Consider the following 21,770-nt stretch of genomic DNA (forward strand, 5'->3'; position numbering starts at 1 on the left):
GACTTTTCATTTCTTTATAAAAGTCTATTCTGTTTCAAGTAGAAACAGAATAGACTTTTATAAAAAGTGAACGGCTTTGATTTTTCTTATTGCAGGCCTATTTAAGATACACTATTTTTAAGAATACATAGTTAATTTGGTGTCTTAGTTTTATCAGCTGATAAGATAGAGTTTTCTTAGAATTGCTATTTTTAAATACTTAATTTTTGAAAGCCAAAATGCGACTGTATAGCTAGGTTTGCTATAGCATTTGCAAAATGCCACTATACATAAATTTTTAAAAACTTCTGCTTATATGTCATATTTCCCCTCCTTTTTAGGATGGCACCATTAAAATTAAAGACCTCACCTTGCCTGAATTGATAGGGATAATGGATACATGTTTTTGCTGTTTGGTAAGAGTAAAAAATAGCACTATTGGTTAATTTAAAAACTATGACTTACCTGAATCTTTAAATTTAAAAGTATACACACTAATGTTGAGTCTAGTAAGATGTACATAAGATTAGCAGGCCAAGTTTTGCTACAGGAAATAGCATTTTAGAATCTTCTCATCTGGGTGATTTTCGGTTCTTATTTTTTGAGTGAGGGGATATTTTCTTCCCAGCGAAGATAATAATACAGCCATTATTCTATAGTATCCTTTTTTTGCTTTCAAGATACCCAGGGAAACAAATCTGTAATTAGAAAGTTACATAAAGAAGCATAGAATCGAAACAAAGAATTTTGGATTAGCTTTGGAGAGAGAGTTTTCCTAATCTAGGGTAAATTGTAGTAAAGTGGCCATCTTTTTTGAAAATGATGAAAATTTTTTAGTGCTTTCTGTATGGTGGATAGGTTGTCTTCCCTAGATAGTGTTGATTAATTGTGGGAAAATTCTCGTTTATACTGCTTTTTTTGTTTTCTGCAAACTTTCTGACTATCCCTTTCCTTTTAAACTTTTAAATCATTGTCCTTAGAAATATGTAAAATTTATTCGTTTGGTTATTTAGTAAGTATTGATTGTCAGTGTGTTTAAATTACTTTGTTAGGTGTTTTACATGTATATTTTTCACTTACGGTAGGTCTTACATCACCTCTATTCAATATATGGTATCATTTTATTTGCCTCTGATTACATTGCTAGGAAGGGGCATAGCCAGAATCCTAATCCTGATACTTCTTCCTCCAAAACTGTCTCTCCCTCAAAGATATCTTTATTACCCTTTAGCAGTTTACAGTCTTAGTGGAATAGGACAAATGGAGGCAAGAGGGAGAGTTTTGGTAAAGTTGAATAACCGTTGTATGAGACTCTTGAGACTGTATCTGAGAGTTTAGCCTTTAATAGGCAGATAGTCTTCTGGAAAGTCTTCTCCACACTGGTAATACAAAATACATACCTTAATTACAGTAATTTTCATGTACATTTCTCATTTTGTAATGTAATGCCATGTATCTTGCTCTATTGCAGAATTCTTGAACTTAGTGTAAAATATAATTATATAAACTTAGGCAAAATTATTTACATTCTCTGACTGCTTTTTATATGTAAAAGGACAAAAACACTACCCTCTTCAAAGTGTGAGGAAGAATGATACAGGATATTTGAAAATACCTAGCATAGCACTTGGGAAATAGTTACTCAATTTTGGCTGCTATAGGTATTCCCAGCTTTTAGCACATGGTACTTGGCCCATTGTAGCTACTCAATAAAATAGTGTTGAATGATTATTTTTGTATTTTAGAAAGATTACTCTCGTTGGGGTATTGAATTAGAGATGGGCGGCAGTAAAACCATTATATAGATTCTTGCAATCACCTAGGTGGGATATGATGCTCTTGACTGGGTTAGTGGTAGTGAGGATAAAAAGAAGGGTTGAATGAGTGACTAGGGACCTAATTAGCTCTAAAATTGTACATTCCCAGTTTGTGGATTTTCATTGACTAATGTGAAATTGATTGTTTTTGAATGCTATAAAAGGAGGCACTCTAATTTCATTAGTCTCCAAATATATTGCAGACTGAATTATACATGAGAATGCTTTCCATATTTGTATCTTTCAGCTAATCATATTTATGGTATATGATTCTTGAAATACTTTAGTCAATGAAAGTGAATTCTAACGTTTTGTCTTTCCTGACCTTCCCTTTAACCACCTTTTAAATCTTGTGATTACTATTATATTTATTTGGGTTTGTGGCACTCTGGTCTTTGATTGTTAAATCAACTTAGACTGCAGACTCTGTGTGACTTTAAACATACACCTTTTTTCATTTCTTTTATAGATAACATGGTTAGAAGGCCACTCTTTGGCACAGACAGTATTTACATGCCTTTACATTCATAATCCAGACTTTATAGAAGATCCTGCCATGAAAGCTTTTGCTCTGGGAATCTTGAAAATCTGTGACATTGCAAGGGAAAAAGTAAATAAAGCTGCTGTTTTTGAAGAGGTAAGATTTTGTAGTGTAAGAATTCTTGAAGCTCATTGACTACCCTATTCACTGTGATGTATTTAAATGACCATATGATACATGTTTTTGTAACATGTATAGTTAAAAACAGTTTTGTAACATGTATAGTTAAAAACAGCTGATGCCATTGCTGTTTGCAAATATATTAGCTAAAGTAATCCAGTTCTCTCCAAGGAAGGATTTGTATCTTAGTGTATGGTCTTTCTATCTGTGCCATTCATTGAGTATCCACTATGTGCAGAGTGGATGTCCACTTTGTTCTGGACATTGTGAAGATTCACAGAGAAAATTGAAGCGCCGGCCTCTGCCCACAAGTCTCTTATAAATTATAACACAGAAGTGCTTTCTTTTCAGTCTATGGATAAGAGGGAGCCAAGGGGAACAAGGGTATGAGGAATATTTTAGGGTATAAACATTTTCCTCCTGTTAGTACTTAAGCACCTGACCCTGAGGAAGTGTTCTGAGTTTTAGACATAGAAATATTTTTTTTCTCCTTGGTTGAAACTGGCAAATTTCTTTTTCACATTGTTGTTGATCCAAAATAAATCTTAGGCTCCTATGATGGTCCAGTGTATAGTATGTAAAGCTCTTCTAAGTTAAGGTTATGTATGTGAGGATAATTAACTGTATACCTAACTTGGTTGTCCACATTTAAATGCATGGCTTGTGAGTTGTTTATGAAATACTGTCTACTTTGTATATGCTCATTAGTTATTTAGCTGCATATTTGAATTGATATGGGTGTCATTATGGAAAATTTAATCTATTGGGTAGAATTTTTAAAAGATTAAGTTAAGTGAAAGGAGAAATCCGAATTATTTTAAATACCTACATTCTCAAAGCAACAAAGGGCATTAAACATCGGTGGGGCAGAGAAAGGATTCATTGAACATAAAGTACTGGAACAACTGATTAGCACCCTTGAAAATTAACTTATCTTCCTTAGTCCCTTTGAGCTTCTGTAAGAGAATACCATACACTAGTTGGCTTATAAGCAACAGAAATTTATTGCTCACTGTTCCGGAGGCTGTCGTCCAAGATCAAGGCACTGGTGCTTCGGTGTCTGGTGAGGGCCTGCTTCCTGCTTCATAGACAGCCATCTTTGCATTATGTCCACACATGTTAGAAAAGCAGAGGGAACTCTCTGAGGTCCCTCTTCTAAGGTTTTAAGGACACTAATCCCATTCATGAGGTCTCTGCCCTCACTTCCCAAAGGCCTCATACCCAAATACTATCACATTTGGCTTTAGGACTTAACATACGAATTTTGGGGGGATACAAACGTTGTTTATAACATCAAAATAAATTGCAAATAGATGAAATACTTTAAGTTTAAAAGTTTTATATATATATATATATATATCAGAAGATAGTTCACAGAAAATAAAATGGTCTTTAAACATAAGAAAAGATTTAAAAGTTTAAACTTACTGAAGAGAAATGTAGAGTGAAAGTGTGAGATACCGTTTTTTACCCATTATTGGCAAAGATTAGAAATTTTTTATAATACATCATGTTGATGAGGATGGGAAAACAGGTACTTGCATGCTGTGTATGTATGATATGAATAGTCATTGTTTCCCTCTAAACTTTTCAGATTTTTCAGATAAGTTTGCCTCAATTTTATAATTAGAAAAAAATTGATTACGTACTACTAACGGTCTTTAAGAGATCTGGTAATGAATAAATAAGAATAACTTATAATAAATCATTTCTTTGAAATGGATGCTTCTGAAGTTTCTAAGTGATGGTGTATATCGATCTCAGATATGTGTCTGCTTTGTTTTAACTCCTGAACTGGATACATTTTCAGCTGCCTAAAGATGTTTCTTAATATCTTGCTCACACATACAAAATGGAAACCACAATTCCCCCATCAAACCACTTTTCCTCTTTCATTCTGTATCTTGAAACTAGTATCTAGCATGTTATGTTTGAATACTTTTTTTTTAAACCTCCTACAGCCAGCATCTTTTACTTCTACCCTGCAAATACCTTGAATCTGGGCACTGATTTTTTTTTTCTCTCACATTGTTCCTGCTTTGGTTCATGCCTTTGTCAGCTTTAGGTTTAGGCAGAACTTTTCTTTCCAGCCCAGTATTTCCCTCTAGTCCCTTCTCCATGTGACCACCAGTTAGTTACCTTCTTAACAATGTGTAGTCTGGTTCCATTCAGTTTTGAAAATTTGAAAATTTTGAAATTTGAAAATTTGAAAATTTTTCCTGGGGTATGTTTTAATAAAACTAATAATACTGGTACATAGTATAAAAAGTTAAATAGCCCACAAGACTTAAACAATGAAAAATTGTAGTTCCCTGCTCTTTCTTTATCCATTCCATAATAATATTGAATTCTTTTAGCTTTTTCCTACTATATACTTCCATATTTCTGGATAGTAGGCTTATATTCTAATTTCTAGATTTAAGGATTTAACAGTTTTTAGCTATGGTATATCAGCACATTTTTAGCATTCATACATTACGTCTTTGCCTACCCCAATTAGTAATTCAATTTTTGGTTAAATCATTATTCATTGCTGACATTATTGTGATTATGTAAATGTTAATGACAGCTGAGCCAGAGTAGTATATGCTTACATTTTATTTCTCACAAATTTTGTTTTTCTCCCCCTGGCATGTTATTGTTCAGCTAATCCTGAGTGTGTTATTCTCTCATTATCTCATACTTGTGTACACGATGTTCCTTCTGGCTCTTAGCCTTTTCTCTTTTACTTACCATTTTAAGGCAAAGTCCTACTTATTTTTACACTTGGATCCCACTCTCCTGACTTGCCCAGACAGACTTCAGTTTTCTTCTCTGCCCTTTCTTAGCACGTTCTTCTGTTACAGCTGAGGTCTGTACATACTGGTTTGCATGGGCCAGTCCTACTTGGCACTCTTTGTCCTGCTGCGATTATTAGTAGCATTCTGTCTGCTCTCCGTAGTATACCAGTGTGAAGAATAACGGTATGGGCCGTCCCTTCTACTGTCACTTTCCTTGAACATGGATGTGATGTTTAGAGGTACTGCCTCATCTTGTAAACATGAAGTGACAAACATGAAAAATCTAAGCTTAGGGTCATGGAGCTGAAAGAAAAATTACATATTTTTCTTTTAATGTTCATGTTATTTGGTGTGGTATAAATCCGCATCACTTGAGTTATTGTAGTTGGGTTTTTATCTTACTTGCAGCCAAACATTTCTAATACAAAATGAATAAATGAAATTGCGACAGTTCTGGTTTGCCTGGTAAAGGGTAAACACTGTTATCCATTTGATATGTAATGTTCTGAATCTTTTCTATAATACGTATACATGTGTATTTTATTTAACATGATGGAATTATGTAAACTGTTTGCAACTTTTTCCCCTTAGACAATAGGAAATAGATTTCTGTACGTACCACGTGTGTAGATCTACGCCATTGTTTTTATTGGCATCATGGTAAAAATACAGGTTTTGAATAGTTAGTTCTGGCAGGAATTATCTGTCAAAGCATGCTAAACCAGTAGACAAAGGATTTGTACCTACCCTCCAAGTATCTTCCCACAAGATAATTATTAATTACAAAGGGAAAAATAAGTTTACAGTTGAGAAACTTGGGAGATACCACCTTAGCCAAGTAACCAGAATTAATATCACCAGTCATGAGTCAAGTCAACATCTTGTGCCCCCAAATACAAGGCTCTCAGTAGAGTGATGTCACACATCGCTTCTGTGGAATTCTTATCAGATAGGACATAAATTTAATCTTGGAAAAACGAGGCAAACTCATATTGAGGGACATTCACAAAATAACTTTGGCCTGTACTATTCCAAAATGCCAGGGCATGAAAGACAAAGAAATGCTCCAGATTAATGAGACATGAATTTCCTAATTTGATATTATACTGTGGTTATATCAGAGGTAATCACACTGAATTGTTTAGAGGTAAAAAGGGCCATCATAGTCAGCAACCTATTCTCAACTGTTTCAGAAAAAAGTGTAGGGAATTATGATGCAAATGTAGTAAAATGTTATCATTTGGGGAATATAGGCAAAGGGAATATAGAACTTCTTCCTGTTCTTATAATCTGAAATTTTTGCAAAATAAAAGTTAAAGTACAATCTCTGGGGATTTAGGCCATCTAAGTTTGTGTTCTTACTGTCACTTACTAGCTTTCTCTACTTATGGGGAGTTTAACCTTTCCACACTTTAGTTTCCTCATTTATAAAACGTACTTTAATAATAGTACCCACCTCAGCATTCTTGTGAGGGTTAACGAAGTTAATATAAATGTTTAAAACAGTGCTTGGCACATAACAAACACTTAATAAATGTTAACTATTATTATTAGTAGTAGTAGATATACAGTAAGTTACAATCCACTTACTAATGGACATTTCAATTGTTTCAAGTCTTAATCTTGAATTGTCTATGTGCATATTTTATCCTTACTTGTGCCCTTACTATGTTACCCAGTATCTAGTCTGTAGTAGGTACCGACATTTTGGTTGAGTGAATCAAAACATTTCAGGAGCCCCTGATATCTTTATGCAAAATGCTTTATCTGTGAAATGAATTTTTAGAGCAATAATATATTACTATTGTTGTAATGCAATTGTTTTAGAAGGTGTTGAAAAAAATTACTTTCTTAGAATATTACATTACTAGTACAGTCAAGATTACTTCTTGGTGGAATCACATTCAATACTGGTATTGGGTGTTCTGTTACAATGACAATAGTAAATATTTTACTCTTCTAAATTTCCTTGCAGGGCTGCATTGTGTAAATGCTATGTTTTATAGAACTCTAAATATCCCTGATAACTTTCTGCAGTTATATCTTGGCAGTATTGTAAAAACATTGTAAAGTAACAATAAAGAACATGGGCTTTACCTGTCAAGACGTCTTCTCTCTCTGGATAATAGGCTCTGTAATGACAGTGATTATATTTTACCATTGTATCCCTGGTTATCTAGCTAGTCACCATAGGGTGCTCAGAAAATGATTTAGGAATGAGTGAATAAATGAAGAAATATTTTTTCCTACTAATCTGTTCACCTCCAAAATCTTGATTTCAAGCATATTTCCCTTTGATCACTACTTATTTATTGTTCATTCACTCTGATCCTCCTACTCCCACTAGCCTTCAGTTCCACAGAGACCTCTAGTTTATGGATGCTGCTGCTTTAATTTTTCTCTGTTACTTTCCTTGTGTCCTCATTTGCCTGATCCAGTGCTGAAATCATTCTTTTTCAAACACTCTTAACTCTCTTGCCTTTCTCATTTCATCATAATGTGCTACTTATCTGGCAAAACCCCAACCATTTGCCCACTCGCCGCTTGCACCCAAACAGCAGGCTGCTAGGGAAAACCTACACATGTCTGTGTTTAATTTTGGGACTGCAAATCTCAGATGGGCACTCAATACTAGTGAGTCCTATAACAGTTCTGTAGTGAATTCTCTGTTCCAGTCTCTAAGGTGACTTTTCCACATCTTTTACTTCTCAAACCTTCTATGTGAACCCTTCTATCAGCTTTCTTTGTACCTTAATGAAATGTTAGATGGAATCAGATGTAATTAGAAATACCCCATCTTCTCACTATCACAAGTGCTAACCCATGTTAGTACCCACATACTCTGCCTTCTGTCTTGTTACAATGAAAGTATCCCTGTGACTGTCTAAGCTCAGCCTCTCCACTTGTGTTCTAGATTCTGTTCCCTCTTGCCTACTATGGTTATTAATCCTTTGTTTGTATTCCATTACTAGTGTTTCCTTCATGGCTAGATTATTTTTATTGGCATATAAACATGCATTAATATCATTCAATTTAAAATAAAAACACAAGTTCCTTTAATCCCATGGCTCCTTATATGTACAGCCTCATCTCTCTGCTACCCTATACAAAAATGAGTTGTTAATGTTTACTTATTTTACTTTCCCTTTTTAGTCTCTTCTCACCCACTTGGATATTTTCCAATTGGACATTCTTTTCTATCACTGCACAGAAATTGGTCTTAACAAGGCCCCTAATGATATCCATCTTGCTAAATCCATTGTTCTCACCCTTTCCTCTCCAACCTGTCAGCATCACTTATCCCAGGTGACCACTCTCTGACATACTTTCTTCTCCTCATCTTCCTGATAACAGCAGTCTCTTGGATTGTTTTCTTCCTTACTGGGTAGTCCATTTCCTGTGCTTGTTACTCTAGATGCTGAAGTAGTCCTGGGCTTTCTCTCTTTATACCTTCTTCTGTTGATTTCTTCTAGTTCTATGTCTTTTAATACCAGCTATACTCTGATGAAGCCCAAATTTATATTTGTAGTTGTTATTTCTCCCCTAACTTCCAGACAACAAGTACCTTCCTGAAATCTTCATTCAGATGACCAAAGAAATTGCAGATTTAATATCAAAATTGTACTCCATTTCTGCCTTTAATCCTGGTCCTCCCAAAGTCTGCCTGATCTCAGTAAATGGTACCGTCATTTACCAGTTGCTGAGACCGAAAACCGAAAAATGATTCTTGATTGTACTATTTACCTCATACCCCCGTATTCAGTTCATTGTGGTGGCTTTACTTTTTAAATATCCTGATTTCAACAGTTTCTCACTTCCAGTTATAATCTCTATGCCAATCTCTATCAGCTCCTGCTTGGACTATCGGATAGTGTCCAGTATCTGGTTTCACTTTGAATTTTGTCTTTCTTAAGTCCACAGTTTCAAGAGTGATATTTTAATGGTAGTATCTGTTTACCTAACTCCTCTGCTTCAGTCCTCCAATAATTTAGATGAAGTTCTTGTTGCTGAGGCTTGTGTTTATTACACAGACCTGTGATAGTCTCCCTGTTAAATGCTTTCCCTTAGACTCCTCTTGGCAAACTAACACTTCACAGATAGGGCTTATAGGTGTTTTGTTTTTTTTTTTTGTCTTCACAATATTGGCCTACTTAATTTTTTAAAAAATTGGTAACATTTAAAAATTGGAAGAATTTACATTAAATTAGGCTTTTGTTGTGAAAGATTAGGAGACCTTATCACACTAGCCCTGCATTAATTTGTGGCCGAAATAGGGTTAGTAGTAGCTGACTTCTTTAGATGAAGTGTATGCCCTCCCGTTTGCCACAGTCTCTACCATTCCCCATGGTATATTGTAACTAGCCTGATGTACTTGGGGAGGTTACCAGCTATTTACATTTATGGCCTCTGCCTACCATAAATCATCATTCATTCAACAAATATATTTTGAACAGAACTCTGCCAAGCACTATTCTGAGCCCTAGAGATAAAGTAGTGAACACAGCAAAGCCCTGACCTCATGGATTATACATTGTTTGGGACAAATAGTCGGTATGTAAGTAAACAAACACATACATTGTGTCACATGGTGATAAGTTCTATGAAAAAAAGTAAAACATAGGAAGGGGATAGAAAGTGGTGGAGGGTGCTATTTTAGAGAGAATGCACAGGGGAAACCGCTATATAAGGAATTGACGTTGGAACAGAGGCTGGAATATAGTGGGGATGGAGCTTTGTAAGTCTTTTGAAGAAAATCGTGTTGGGAAGAGGGTGAGCAAGTGCAAAAGCCCTGAGAAGAGAATGTGTTTGATGTGTCTGACGGACACCAGAAGCCCGCGTGACTCCAGTGCCGTGAACATGCAGGAGTGGTAGGAAATGAGGTTGGAGGGGGAGACTGGGATCACATGCTGGAGGGCCTTAGAGGCCAGGCTGGGATGTTGGATTTTCCTGTGAGGAAGGAAACTAGGTTTTGCGTAGGAAGTGATCCGAAATGACTTATTTTAAAAGAATCCTTTTGCCTTCTACAAGTGTGGAAGGTAGGGGATCTTTCTGGAGACAGTTATAGAAGTGAGAGATGGTGATGATTTGAACTAGAGACAGCCGTGAAAGGAGTGAGATGTGGTTAGATTAGAAATAGAGTTTTTTGATGGATTTGACATGGGCTGTGGGAAAATGAGAGGACTTAAAATGCAGGTTCTCAGCCTGAGTGACTGGGTAGATTGAGGTGCCATTTATCAATATGGTGAACACTGGAAGAGACATGTAAAATTTGAGAATCCTATTTGATGTTCAAGTAGACATAGAGTGTAAACTTCACCTGGAGGATAAGCTTGTAGCTCTATAACACATCCTGAGATTTTATAAGGCCCAGTCCTGTGAGTCATAATATCACTGAGTTCTTTGAGACCAGGAACATATTTGTTTGTTTGTTTGTTTTTCTTTCTGTTCGTAAGATACTAGCACCTGACATGAATTGCATGGTCACTGATGTTTTTGTTGAGAATTCAGAAAGTTTGCTGTAGTTCTGGACACTGCTACAAATATCTAATTATTCTATCAGGCTTTTATATACATTTTTATAAGAATTGTAATATGACAGAAACACTCCTTTAATAATAAAGCTTCTGACCTCTCAAATCAGCCAGATGATACTAAATTCATAGTCTTCAAAGTGAGTCAGCAAGCCACTTAATTTGTTAATGTCTCAGCAGTGCTTAACTGATTTGGGAGCCAGGGGAGATAGTGGGAATCCGTGTGTGAATAGTTTTTCTTTAGAATGAGACTGAAGTGGGAATGTGGTTTTGCTGTCACTTTGAGTAATTCTATTTGAGAAGGCTTAATGTTTGTATCTTAATTGTGTAAATAGGCATTTAATAATTTGAAAGTGTCTTGTTTAAATCTTGAATCTTATCAACTGTAATTACTGTATATTTACTGTTTGCCTGTGAATGTGAGAATACTTTGTAAGTGGGAGTTATTATCATGTGATATTATCATAAGCATTAGCCTTATTTTGCAAATGAACATATTAAATGCAAGTGTATTTAAATCACCTAATGAAAAGCAATTGAAATTAAGGACACAGAGAGCATTAGAATATGGTATTTTAAGAGTACACCAATAAGGAAAGCTTGAATGTTTGATAGCACTATTTAGACAAGCAGGGTGATATTCCATTCCTGTTTCGTCTTAGCAAATAGTGAGTTTGTAAGAGAAATATAATGAAAGGTTTTGCTGCTACTCAAGGGCCTAATTATTCCTTTTCTGTATAGGAAGATTTTCAGTCAATGACTTACGGATTTAAAATGGCTAACAGTGTGACAGATCTTCGAGTTACAGGTAAAACCACTTACAAAGATAATTCACAAGTTTAATGTTTGGATTTGTTTCCTTTTTAACCTCATTGTCTCTTTCTAGGCATGCTAAAAGATGTGGAGGATGACATGCAAAGAAGAGTAAAGGTATATATATATTTTTCTCTTTGTATAGGATTTTTGTTTTCTTTTAAATGTCAGATTAACTGCCCTGGAATTTTATCATAGCCAACCATCTAGTACTGATGTATTAACAAGATGCTTTGCATTTTAGTGTAGAAACAGACCAGTATTTACTATGTGATGTTATTTTTATGATGTGATTTTGTAAAAGTTACTGTTTTTTTCTAACAGGGCTAGTTTTGAAAGCATCAGGAATTTCAATGAATATATCTCTTTAAAAATAGAAGTACTGTGTTCCATGTGCTTTTAATTATGTTATTTCACCATTTTGCTTTTGCTGTTTTTAATACCTTATTCTTATGTGTGATCTTTATAACTTATATAAAAATGAACTTTCTGTGTATGTAGTAATAGAAAAATAAATACTAAATACCGCTTTTCCCCCATTCTCAAGTATTTTTCTTAAAAAAGCTTCTTAGATATATTCAAAAATTAATTTAGTGCTTTACTTTGTATATTTATAATTTAATGCTTGTACAGGTTTGTGTTTGTTTTAATTCACCTTTTTTAAAATTTTAGAGTACTCGAAGTCGGCAAGGAGAAGAAAGAGATCCAGAAGTTGAACTAGAAGTAATTGAACTTATTTTCTGGTAGATAATATCAGAGAAGTCTACCTCTTAATGTTGTAGTTTTATGAACTGCGTAATAATTTATGGAAGCCCTTTTTAAGGTATTTCTTTAAAAATTGGACATTGCAAGGGATTGTATTTTCCTTGTATTTATTTTAATATAATGATAAAACAGCTCTTTCAAATACATGATTTCAAAGCTGAATCTTCAATATTCCTGTGAGGTAGGAAGAAAAAATGACTTTTACAGATGATACATCAAAGCTTGGCAAAACTCAAGAATTTATAAAGTATCAAAACTTGCCAAACCTTTGTTAAGATCCTAATTTTTTTGACTATTTAAAGTACCTTTTTAATCCTTTTTTTAAAAATGCTAATTAAATCAGTTTTTTAGATAATAGTGTAACTTTTGTCTTAGGGGAAAATCAGTCCTGTTTATATAGAAAATTTACTTTGTATTTTTATTTTAATAGAATAGGCTTTGTTATGTTTTCTGCAGCTTGTTTTCAGGCACTTAAAAGACTATAAGTGAAAACGTTTGTAATGTAGTAAGTTATTAACACTTAGATTTAGGATTTAAAATACCATATTTAAAAATGAAATTCCTTTGACAAACTGCATCTTTTAACTTCCAGTTCTTTCTTATTTTTTAGCACCAACAGTGTTTAGCAGTATTCAGCAGAGTGAAATTTACTCGAGTATTACTGACAGTGCTTATAGCCTTTACTAAGAAAGAGGTAAGGGCATTTACTATAATCTGCCTATTTTAGTGGGTTTATTTTTTGGTTGCAGGGGGAATGGAATGCTTTATTGAAGTAGTTCTGAGACTTTCCATTGAAATGCCCAATTGCATATACACAACATTCAGCGTTTGGTGTGTTTACATCAGAGTAGTCCCAATGATTTTCTCAAAATCCCATGAGTTTTATTTTCTCCATTACATGTGCATGTCTGTTGTTGATTTAAAAATAATATTTTATATTATTAGTAGACTAATTTGTGAATAGTAAGTGGTGAGTAAAGATCCAATCTTTACCATTGATCTAACGTTGGTAATACTCCTTTTTCTTCTTTTTTTTGTATTTTACCTTGATGAATGACATAGTAAAAATGCTGAAATTTTCCAGTTGGCTGCATCTCTCTCTTTTTTTGAAACAATAAAAGATTAACAGAATAAACCAGAAATGTTTCCTATTGTTTTTTAATGGCTCCTATAAAATGTAGGTATGAGTAAAAAATAATTTCTATCCTAACAGGATCTGGGCATCCTGTATTTTAAGTGGATAGTTTGTGAAAACCAATGTCATTACAACAAACATTTAATTTCATTATTGTTTATAGGGTTTTCCTATTTAATGTATATCTTTCAGTGAAAGAATATGTAAGAATGTTTTTGGTGATTTGTTTGCTAGACCAGTGCTGTTGCAGAAGCTCAAAAATTGATGGTTCAAGCATCAGATCTTCTTTCTGCCATTCATAATTCTTTACATCATGGCATCCAGGCCCAGAATGATACTACTAAAGGAGGTAATTATCTGTTTTGCTCTTACTCTTTTTTTTTTTTTCTCTATTTTTTCCCATCGAGTGTGTAGTGTTTGGTTTGTTCTAAAATTTCATTTAATTCAGTCTGTCTGGACCTTGGAATGTTTTGCTCAGTAGACTTACATGGGGTATTTATGCTCTCTTCTTTTAACCTTTTTTAAGAACAAAACAGTACTACAGAACATGGCCGTCTCCTGTATCTTACTTTTTGGGCTCTAAATATTTACCTAGTCTGGTGATCATGCTGTGATGTCAGCATTACATTCTTTTTTAATAACCTGCCCTTTACTCCTTTGAGAGACCATCACCTCCATCACAAAGACTTCCCTGACTCTACCAGGCAGGCCTAAGGATTCCCTCTGTGGCCTCATTGCAATCATACACACCTCGGTTACATTTTTTAGTACATGATATTGTAGTTGTTTACCTACTTGTCTTTCCATGAAATTTTCACGCATTTAGGCCATGGAACTGTTTCATTTGTATCTCTCTATGGTACTTGGTGCCTTTGTTGACACTCAGTAGATCTATGACACTCAGTAGATTTATGAACTATGCCTTAAAATAAAAGGAATAGTGTACTTTTGTTGTAAAATTTGCAACTGAGTTAACATTTTAGATAATGTGTAGCAATTTTGATTACCCTAAAACTTATTAAAATGGGAAGATATTTATATTCTTTAAATTAGTTTTTCCCAGTTGTTGGTCCTGTGACCAGGAAGGCCAGTTTTTAGATTAACACTGCTTTCCTTTTCCATCCCACCCCCTCTTCTTAGGGACAGTGGTTGTTGGTTCACCTTCCCACGAATTTTTTTTCTTACTCAAACGTCAGTTAGTAGAACAGTGCAAAGGTAATTTAGTTTAGGAAATTACTATTATCATAATCTTTGTGTACCTAATCATTATATTGAATTTATTAATTCATTGACTTTTTCATTTTCCCCAGGAGGGGAAAATATGTAGATGAGATGGCTATCTAGGTAACATTCTGTAACTGTTGAAAGGTTGTTAATGCGTAGCACACTATCTAGTACATGTTTACAGAGAAGTGTAACATAATCTGCAACTCTCCAATACTTCAAATACTAGTGCAAGAATACTTTTGTGGATACCACTGTGTAATTCATTGCTTCATTACTTGTTGGGTTATGTATCAAGAAGGTATTAATGATACAAAACGAGAGTCTTCCATATGACTGGATTTTAATACTCCTCTTTGCCATATCCTAAGTACTAGGGACTGTTCTGGTCTATAACTGAGGATAATAATTGCTATAGGATCATTAGTTGTCCGTTTGTGGCTTCCCTATATTTCAGACTAATTAGTGCTAACAAAATATATTGCCTGCGCATATATTTTCCACTATTTCTCTGGTTTTAATGGCCTGCTCACAGGCAAGCTTCAGCAAGATGGTTTGCATAAAGTTGGCTTGAATAAACTTTTAAAAAAATGTAATCTTATGAGGAAGCAAGTAAAGTTTTAAATTTGTCTGTTTACTATCTTTAGCTGGCTTAATTTAATTTTGTAATTATCCTTTAAGCATAAAGCTAAACAGTTCTATAATAAAAAAGTTAATGTCTTCCCAATAATGTCTATTCTAAGAAGAATGATAATAAAGCAATAATGTAGATTAGTTTTCATCTCAGATTACTTATTTTGCCTTCTTAATATCGTACCTTGTCTGATCTGTATCCAAGTTTAATTCAGGAAAACTTCATTGAGCGCAGCACATACTAGGTAGAAAGTAATGGGAATTATTGTCTTTTCTAGGCACATTTAGTAAGAGCTCTTGAGGTTATTTTATATAAGACAGTCTGAGATAAATTGTGGGGTAGAGATATATGTAGTATAATGGGAAAACGTTAGGGCAATATATTCTGCAAGGGGATCGGGTGTGGTAAAGCTTCTTAAAACTTTTTATTTTCTGTTGCCATGAAACGAAACACAAACTTTTGCCTGGCTTTTAGTACTTCTCCTGCTCAATTCTATTCTATACCATGAATAACTGCTTACTGTATCTCAGTTCTTAAGTACTTTTCTAGTCAGACAAGTTCTATATGTCTTGTATAGGATGGATACAAAGTCCTTATGCATGAGCTTCATCAACAGATGAGGTTTAAATATAGCTACTAGGAACCACTTTAACCATGAACAAGGACTATGTCCACAAAAATATAGAGGAAAAATTTAAATGTATGTGGAGAATGGAGAGATGCATACAGATAACTTCAAACTTAATGTGTAGGGACTTTGTCCCCACTCTGTTTATATGTATCTATTTTTACTTTTTGAATTTGGACAAGTTATGACTTGGAATATTGCCAGTCCCTAAGGAAAAAGAAAAGGAGCCATATTATTTGTCCTCTAGGCCTTCGATATGCTTGGAATACTTTGTCCTGACTAATAGTTTGTCCTTTGACTAACTTCTCATCATTTAGGTCTTCCCTTAGACTTCACTTCTAGGAAGTCTTTCTTCTAATTTCTCTGTGGGTTAGATATTCCTGTTACTTCCTAAGTTTATCCATGCTGAATTATACTTGCTTATTATGTTTGTCTGGATCAGTGTTTGTCAACTGTGACCTCCCAGAGACATTTGGTAATGTCTGAATCTGTTTTGTTTTTCACAATTAGGGGAATGCTACTGGCATCTGGTGGGTAGAGGTCAGGAATACTGCTCAACACTTAGTAGTATACAGGAGAGCTGAATTAGTTTTAGAAGTTAATATTGTTCTATATTGCACTTTTTAGTTTGTATGAAAGTAAATGTAATACAGAATATATTGTATTTGTTATTCACTTCCCATTCATATTTACTTCTTTCCATTAATACAGATTTTCATTAGTGGTTGGTATCTATTTATAGTATATTCTCCTTATAGTTTAAAGCCTAAAAATATGTGTATTAAGAATAAAAGAATATTCCTCGGTAATAGTTTCAGATGTATATTAGAATGCTTTATGGAAAAATAAGGGTAATGTACTACTTAAGTGTCTGGATCTGTTCATTTATCAATTTAGCCCCAAATGTATTGATGTTGGTGTAGTAAAGAAGCTTCTTACAATGTTGTCACTACTGCTTTGCCTTAATTCTAAATTAAATGTTATAAATCAGATTGTTTTATTATACTGGTGGCAGTCTTTCCTTTTATTTTGAGCATGCATATCTTGTTATTCAGCGAACATATCCAGTGCCTGTTATAAGCCAGGCATTTAGGTGTGAGACAAACCAGTTCCTGCTTTCAAAAGAATTCAAGAGAGAACAAATGATGTAATCCTACACAGACAATGCAGTAGTGTATATGCAGAGTACTAGGCGAGGACCTAGGGTGAGGGAATTCAAGCTCCATTAAGTCTCCCAGGTTAAGAACAAAGGGGAGGATTTTACAGGTAGAGAGAATAGTTTGTGTGCAAGTAAAGAGGCATAAAAGAGCATATTTGCAAGGCACTGTGTTTGCTTATAGCTTATAGGGTTTAGGGAATAGGGACTGTTAAAAGATAATTTTCAGAAAAAGGCAAAACTGTGACTCTTATACATATATGACGTGTGTGAAGGATTTTGTTAAACTTGTTCAATGACATAACCAGACATGAAAAGTTTTAAAATGCACCAATTTTTATGGCGTATAGGAATGTTGAAATAAATGATTCGTGGAGGCAAAACTGTTTTTTCTATAGAGTGAGAAGGAAGTCTGTTGAATCTTTACCAGACAGGACAGAATTGCATGCCTCTCAGTTATTTATAACTGATATAAGATTTTTAAAATAGCTCCCATAGGATCAATCTAACAATGCATAGTTTTTCATTGAAGTACAAAATTTTTTTCTATAGAAATGGGAGAAAATTGCAAAATACCTTTAAGTGCCCAATGAAGAATTTGTACTATATATAACAGAATCAACAAAATCTTAGGATTAGGGGAGTGAAATTAGGTGTAATTTCTATAAAACTATTGAGGTAGCAACATTTAGGATTAATTTAATGAGGGAACAGTCAGTGCAGGGAAACCAGGCTTTGCAGTGGTAGTAAGAGTGAAGAGGAGAGACAGATTGGTTAGACGGTAGGAAGTGGGGTACTTAAGACTTTGGGACTGATTAAATAAAGCAGATGGGGAGGTGAGAAGAGACAGGGAAGTATGTGGCTTAAGCAGTTGTAAGGACATTGGGTCATTTTACTGAGAAAGGGAATATAAAAAGAGAAGCAATGTTTGGGAAAGATTTAAGGTCATTTCTGGATGCATGCCTTTCGAGGTGGTATGGGGTATACCAAGGTGGTCAGAAATCATAGGCTTGGTACTCAGAGAAGAAAGAATGTGGGCTGAGAATTTAGGTCTAGAAGTCATCAGCTAAACTGGAATTTATGTAAGAATAACTTCAATTAGAGAGAACTTCAGTACAGAGATGAGGAAAAAGGCCAGAACCCTGGGGAACTTCTTTATTTGCATGATCCTTAGGAAGAGGGTGTATGTCTGAGGAGCATTATTATAATTTGGTTAAGTATCAGTCTTACTTTTAATTCTTAATAGTGAGACCTGCTCCGCTTTAATTTTTTTCTTTCATTACATTTGAAACTATTTTCTTTTTTTATTCTTGGTTTACAGCCTGTTTGTAGTCCAGCAAGAGAATTTTGAACCCAAATGTTTAATCAGTTTGCATTTCAGGGATATAATTCCTCAGTTTAGACTTCAAGTTGAGAAAGACTAGCTTATCATTTTAAAATGTGTATGGATATATTCATTATAAATTATAAAATCCATATAGAGAATATTTGGATTAGAATTTGTAGATGCTTTTGAAACTGACCTTTTTCTTGTTACATTTAGTAATATTTGAGGTTTAAAATTCAGAGAACCATTGAAAATCTCATTTTTTTTCTTTTTAGATCATCCAATTATGATGGGTTTTGAGCCCCTTGTTAACCAGAGGCTACTTCCACCCACCTTCCCTCGATATGCAAAAATAATTAAAAAGGAAGAAATGGTCAACTATTTTGCAAGATTAATAGATAGAATAAAAACTGTCTGTGAGGTGGTCAATTTAACAAATTTACATTGTATCCTGGTAAGTACAAATCTCTATTCTGGAATATAATTATTCGTTTTAGAGATTAAGAAACTAAAGTTTAGAGAAGGTTAGATAATTCACCCAAGTTTTACAAATGGAAGTTTGAACCCTGGATTCTGTCTTCAAAACCTTTTATGTAATTATGCATGTGTGTGTATACACACACATGTATACATACATATATGTGTGCATGCATTTAAATATATTTTTATACAAAAATTGGATCATGGTAACCTTTTCCTTTATTACTAATCTCTATATCATGGACATATTTCTTTTCATGTCAATAAATACATGTATTTCTATATTAATGGCTTCATGGTATTCCACTGTAAGCATATATCACTGTTTTATTCAGTCCATTCATATTGAATAGCAGTTAGGTCATTTTCAGTGTTTTACTGTTTATAAACAGTACTAAGGTGAACATTTATGTAGGTAAATCGTTATATTAGGTGCATCCTTCCCCCTTAAGATGAAGTCCTACAGTGAAGTTGCTGACTAAAAGAGTATGAACATTTTTAAGTTGGCATATTTTGGATTAATCTTTTTTATGGGTTAAAATATAGAAAAAAATACAGGTTTATTTTGGGAACATTAAAACATTCAGAGATGGAGTTTTGTTGATTGGTAAAATTATAGTGACATATAAGATTAGTAGGAAGGTAGAAAATATACAAAATAATAGTTGATGTTGAGACATATTTTGCATGACTATTTTGCATGACTATGTGTATATATGGATTTGACTATTATTCCCCCTACATGCTGAGATACATAATTCCTAGCCCCATGTCATAGACTCTGTGAATCTTCCTTGTTGGTGCCAGGTTGCTTCGTACCTGTGTTCCTTGAGATGACAAATTAACTAGTGTTATATTCCTAGAATTGTGCAGCAGCCTCTGGGATATAGTTGATGGTCAATAAAGATTTGTGCTTTTGTTTATGCTCTGTCTTGTAATAAATAACTTTATTTTCCCTTCCACTAATTTGTCATTGAAGCCCAGCTTAAGTCCTCATTCCTTGTGAAACTTTCACTGATTATGCCTTTATTACTTCTTTTTGTGTTTGCTTTCTTTTTAGTAGTTTGTCCTTATTCTGTCATAAGAATCATAGAATCTTAAAGGTAGAAAAGATCACAGACATAAGTCAGTTCATTTTGCAAGTCATTGTACAGCTAAACAAACTAAGGTTTGGTTAACTAAGTTAGAATCAATTAGATGATTAGATAATTGGCGTATTTGTATAATGAATAGAGATTTTCTACTCTTCTGCTGCATCTACTTTTCTGATCCTTAATTGTTACATGGACATATACTTGTGTTCTCTAGATTAATTGTAGGATTTTAGAAAAGAAGATCATTGTGAACTGGAATCAGAAAGTGTAACAGTTGGGCAGAATATTAATGCATAATGACGTACCATAAGAGAGGGGAGCTGGGGGAGCCAAGCCTGGACAGCTGACACTGGACATGAAAAAACCATAGTGGGAGAAAAGTCTGGATCCCTGGAAGACTTGAGACAGAGGAATATGTAGAGGAGTGGGAGAGTGTGGCAGAGGCCAAGAGTGGAGGAAGAGATTCAAGTTAAGGTGGATAAGGGACCAAATAGTCTGGTGGATTGGTATAAGAAACCTGTTGTTATTAGGGTAAAGTGCCAGATTATAGAGAATGCTGACAATGCCAGTAAGAAAAACGTCCAAATGAAAAATTGGGAAAGGACATGAGTACACGTTTAAAAAGAAGTAAACATGAAAAGTGCTTAACCTTACTAAAAATTAAAGAAATGCAGTTTATAACAACTAGATTGAAAAGTACAGTAATGTTGATAAAGGGAAACAGTCATTCTCCTGTACTTTGGTATCTGTCTCTTCAAAGTCTTAAAAATGTATATTTTGACCCAGCCACTCCCCTTCTAGAGAATTAGCATAAGAAAATAATCTGAGATGTGTACAAAGAGGCAATAAAAAGGTATTTGTTGCATCATACTTTGTAATCTTGAAAAACTAGAAACAGTTTATATGCCCAATGGTGACATTATCTTTTCTATGGTATGTGTCAAATAGCCATTAAGAGAATGTTATAGATGGGGGACGGGAGTTCACACAGTGTGAGGGATAAATGATAAACATTTAAGTATTACTTTGTCTTGTGCACCTGAAACTAATTTAAAAAAAAAAGAAAAAAGAGTATGTTATAGAAAAATATTGACGTGGGGAAGTATTTATAAATGTCAAGCTATGTTTAAAAATACATTATCCATATATATATTGCATACAGTAAAAATTGTCAGAGACAGAGCCAAATTTAGTTTTTAAAAAGGTTTAAAAACAAATACCAAAATATTAATTATGACTATGTCTAGATGGTGGAATGCTAGATGATAGCTTGTTCCTTGCATTTTTCTGCATTTCCAAGTTTTTGGTACTTTGCATATAGGGAAAAAGCCATAACAGTAAGGGGAAGGGTAGAGAAATTAGTGAAGAGAAACTTGTAGATTAGGAATCCAGAAGATGACACGTTTGACTACTATAGAGTAATTAGGAAGATACCTAGTTTAGATGAGGTAAATAGTAGATTTCATAGAATATATTCTGTTAGCCATGCGTACTAGTAATGAGAAATGGAGTACAAACTGAGAGTGAGTATACGTACATTCATCAATTCAGCCAACACCTCTGAGTGCTTTTTTTATGCCAGACACTGTGCTATGGCAAATATACAATGATGAGCAAAAGCTTATCCCTCTTGTCATGGCGCTTACAATGTAGTGTGAGACAGAAATTGATGAAGTAATCATAAAAATGATTATAGAATTACAAACCAAAGTAAGTGATATGAGGGAAAGGAACTAGTACATGTAA

The 21,770-nt window shown here is 34.1% G+C and overlaps 1 protein-coding gene across 9 annotated transcripts in view; it reads left to right on the forward strand.

Moving 5' to 3' along the window:
- Positions 1 to 21,770, forward strand: part of NAA35 (N-alpha-acetyltransferase 35, NatC auxiliary subunit) — a 58,709-nt gene that overhangs the window by 13,792 nt on the left and 23,147 nt on the right. For all 9 annotated transcript variants that reach the window (XM_081066777.1, XM_081066778.1, XM_081066776.1 and 6 more), the window contains 8 exons: positions 321 to 395; positions 2,266 to 2,433; positions 11,510 to 11,576; positions 11,655 to 11,698; positions 12,254 to 12,304; positions 12,957 to 13,040; positions 13,716 to 13,830; positions 18,726 to 18,904. In XM_081066777.1, the coding sequence (XP_080922903.1) occupies positions 321 to 395; positions 2,266 to 2,433; positions 11,510 to 11,576; positions 11,655 to 11,698; positions 12,254 to 12,304; positions 12,957 to 13,040; positions 13,716 to 13,830; positions 18,726 to 18,904 (783 nt within the window). The remainder of the gene's footprint in view (positions 1 to 320; positions 396 to 2,265; positions 2,434 to 11,509; positions 11,577 to 11,654; positions 11,699 to 12,253; positions 12,305 to 12,956; positions 13,041 to 13,715; positions 13,831 to 18,725; positions 18,905 to 21,770) is intronic.

Source organism: Rhinolophus hipposideros, assembly GCF_964194185.1.
Source record: "Rhinolophus hipposideros genome assembly, chromosome: 11".
Classification (NCBI taxonomy): Eukaryota; Metazoa; Chordata; class Mammalia; order Chiroptera; family Rhinolophidae; genus Rhinolophus; species Rhinolophus hipposideros.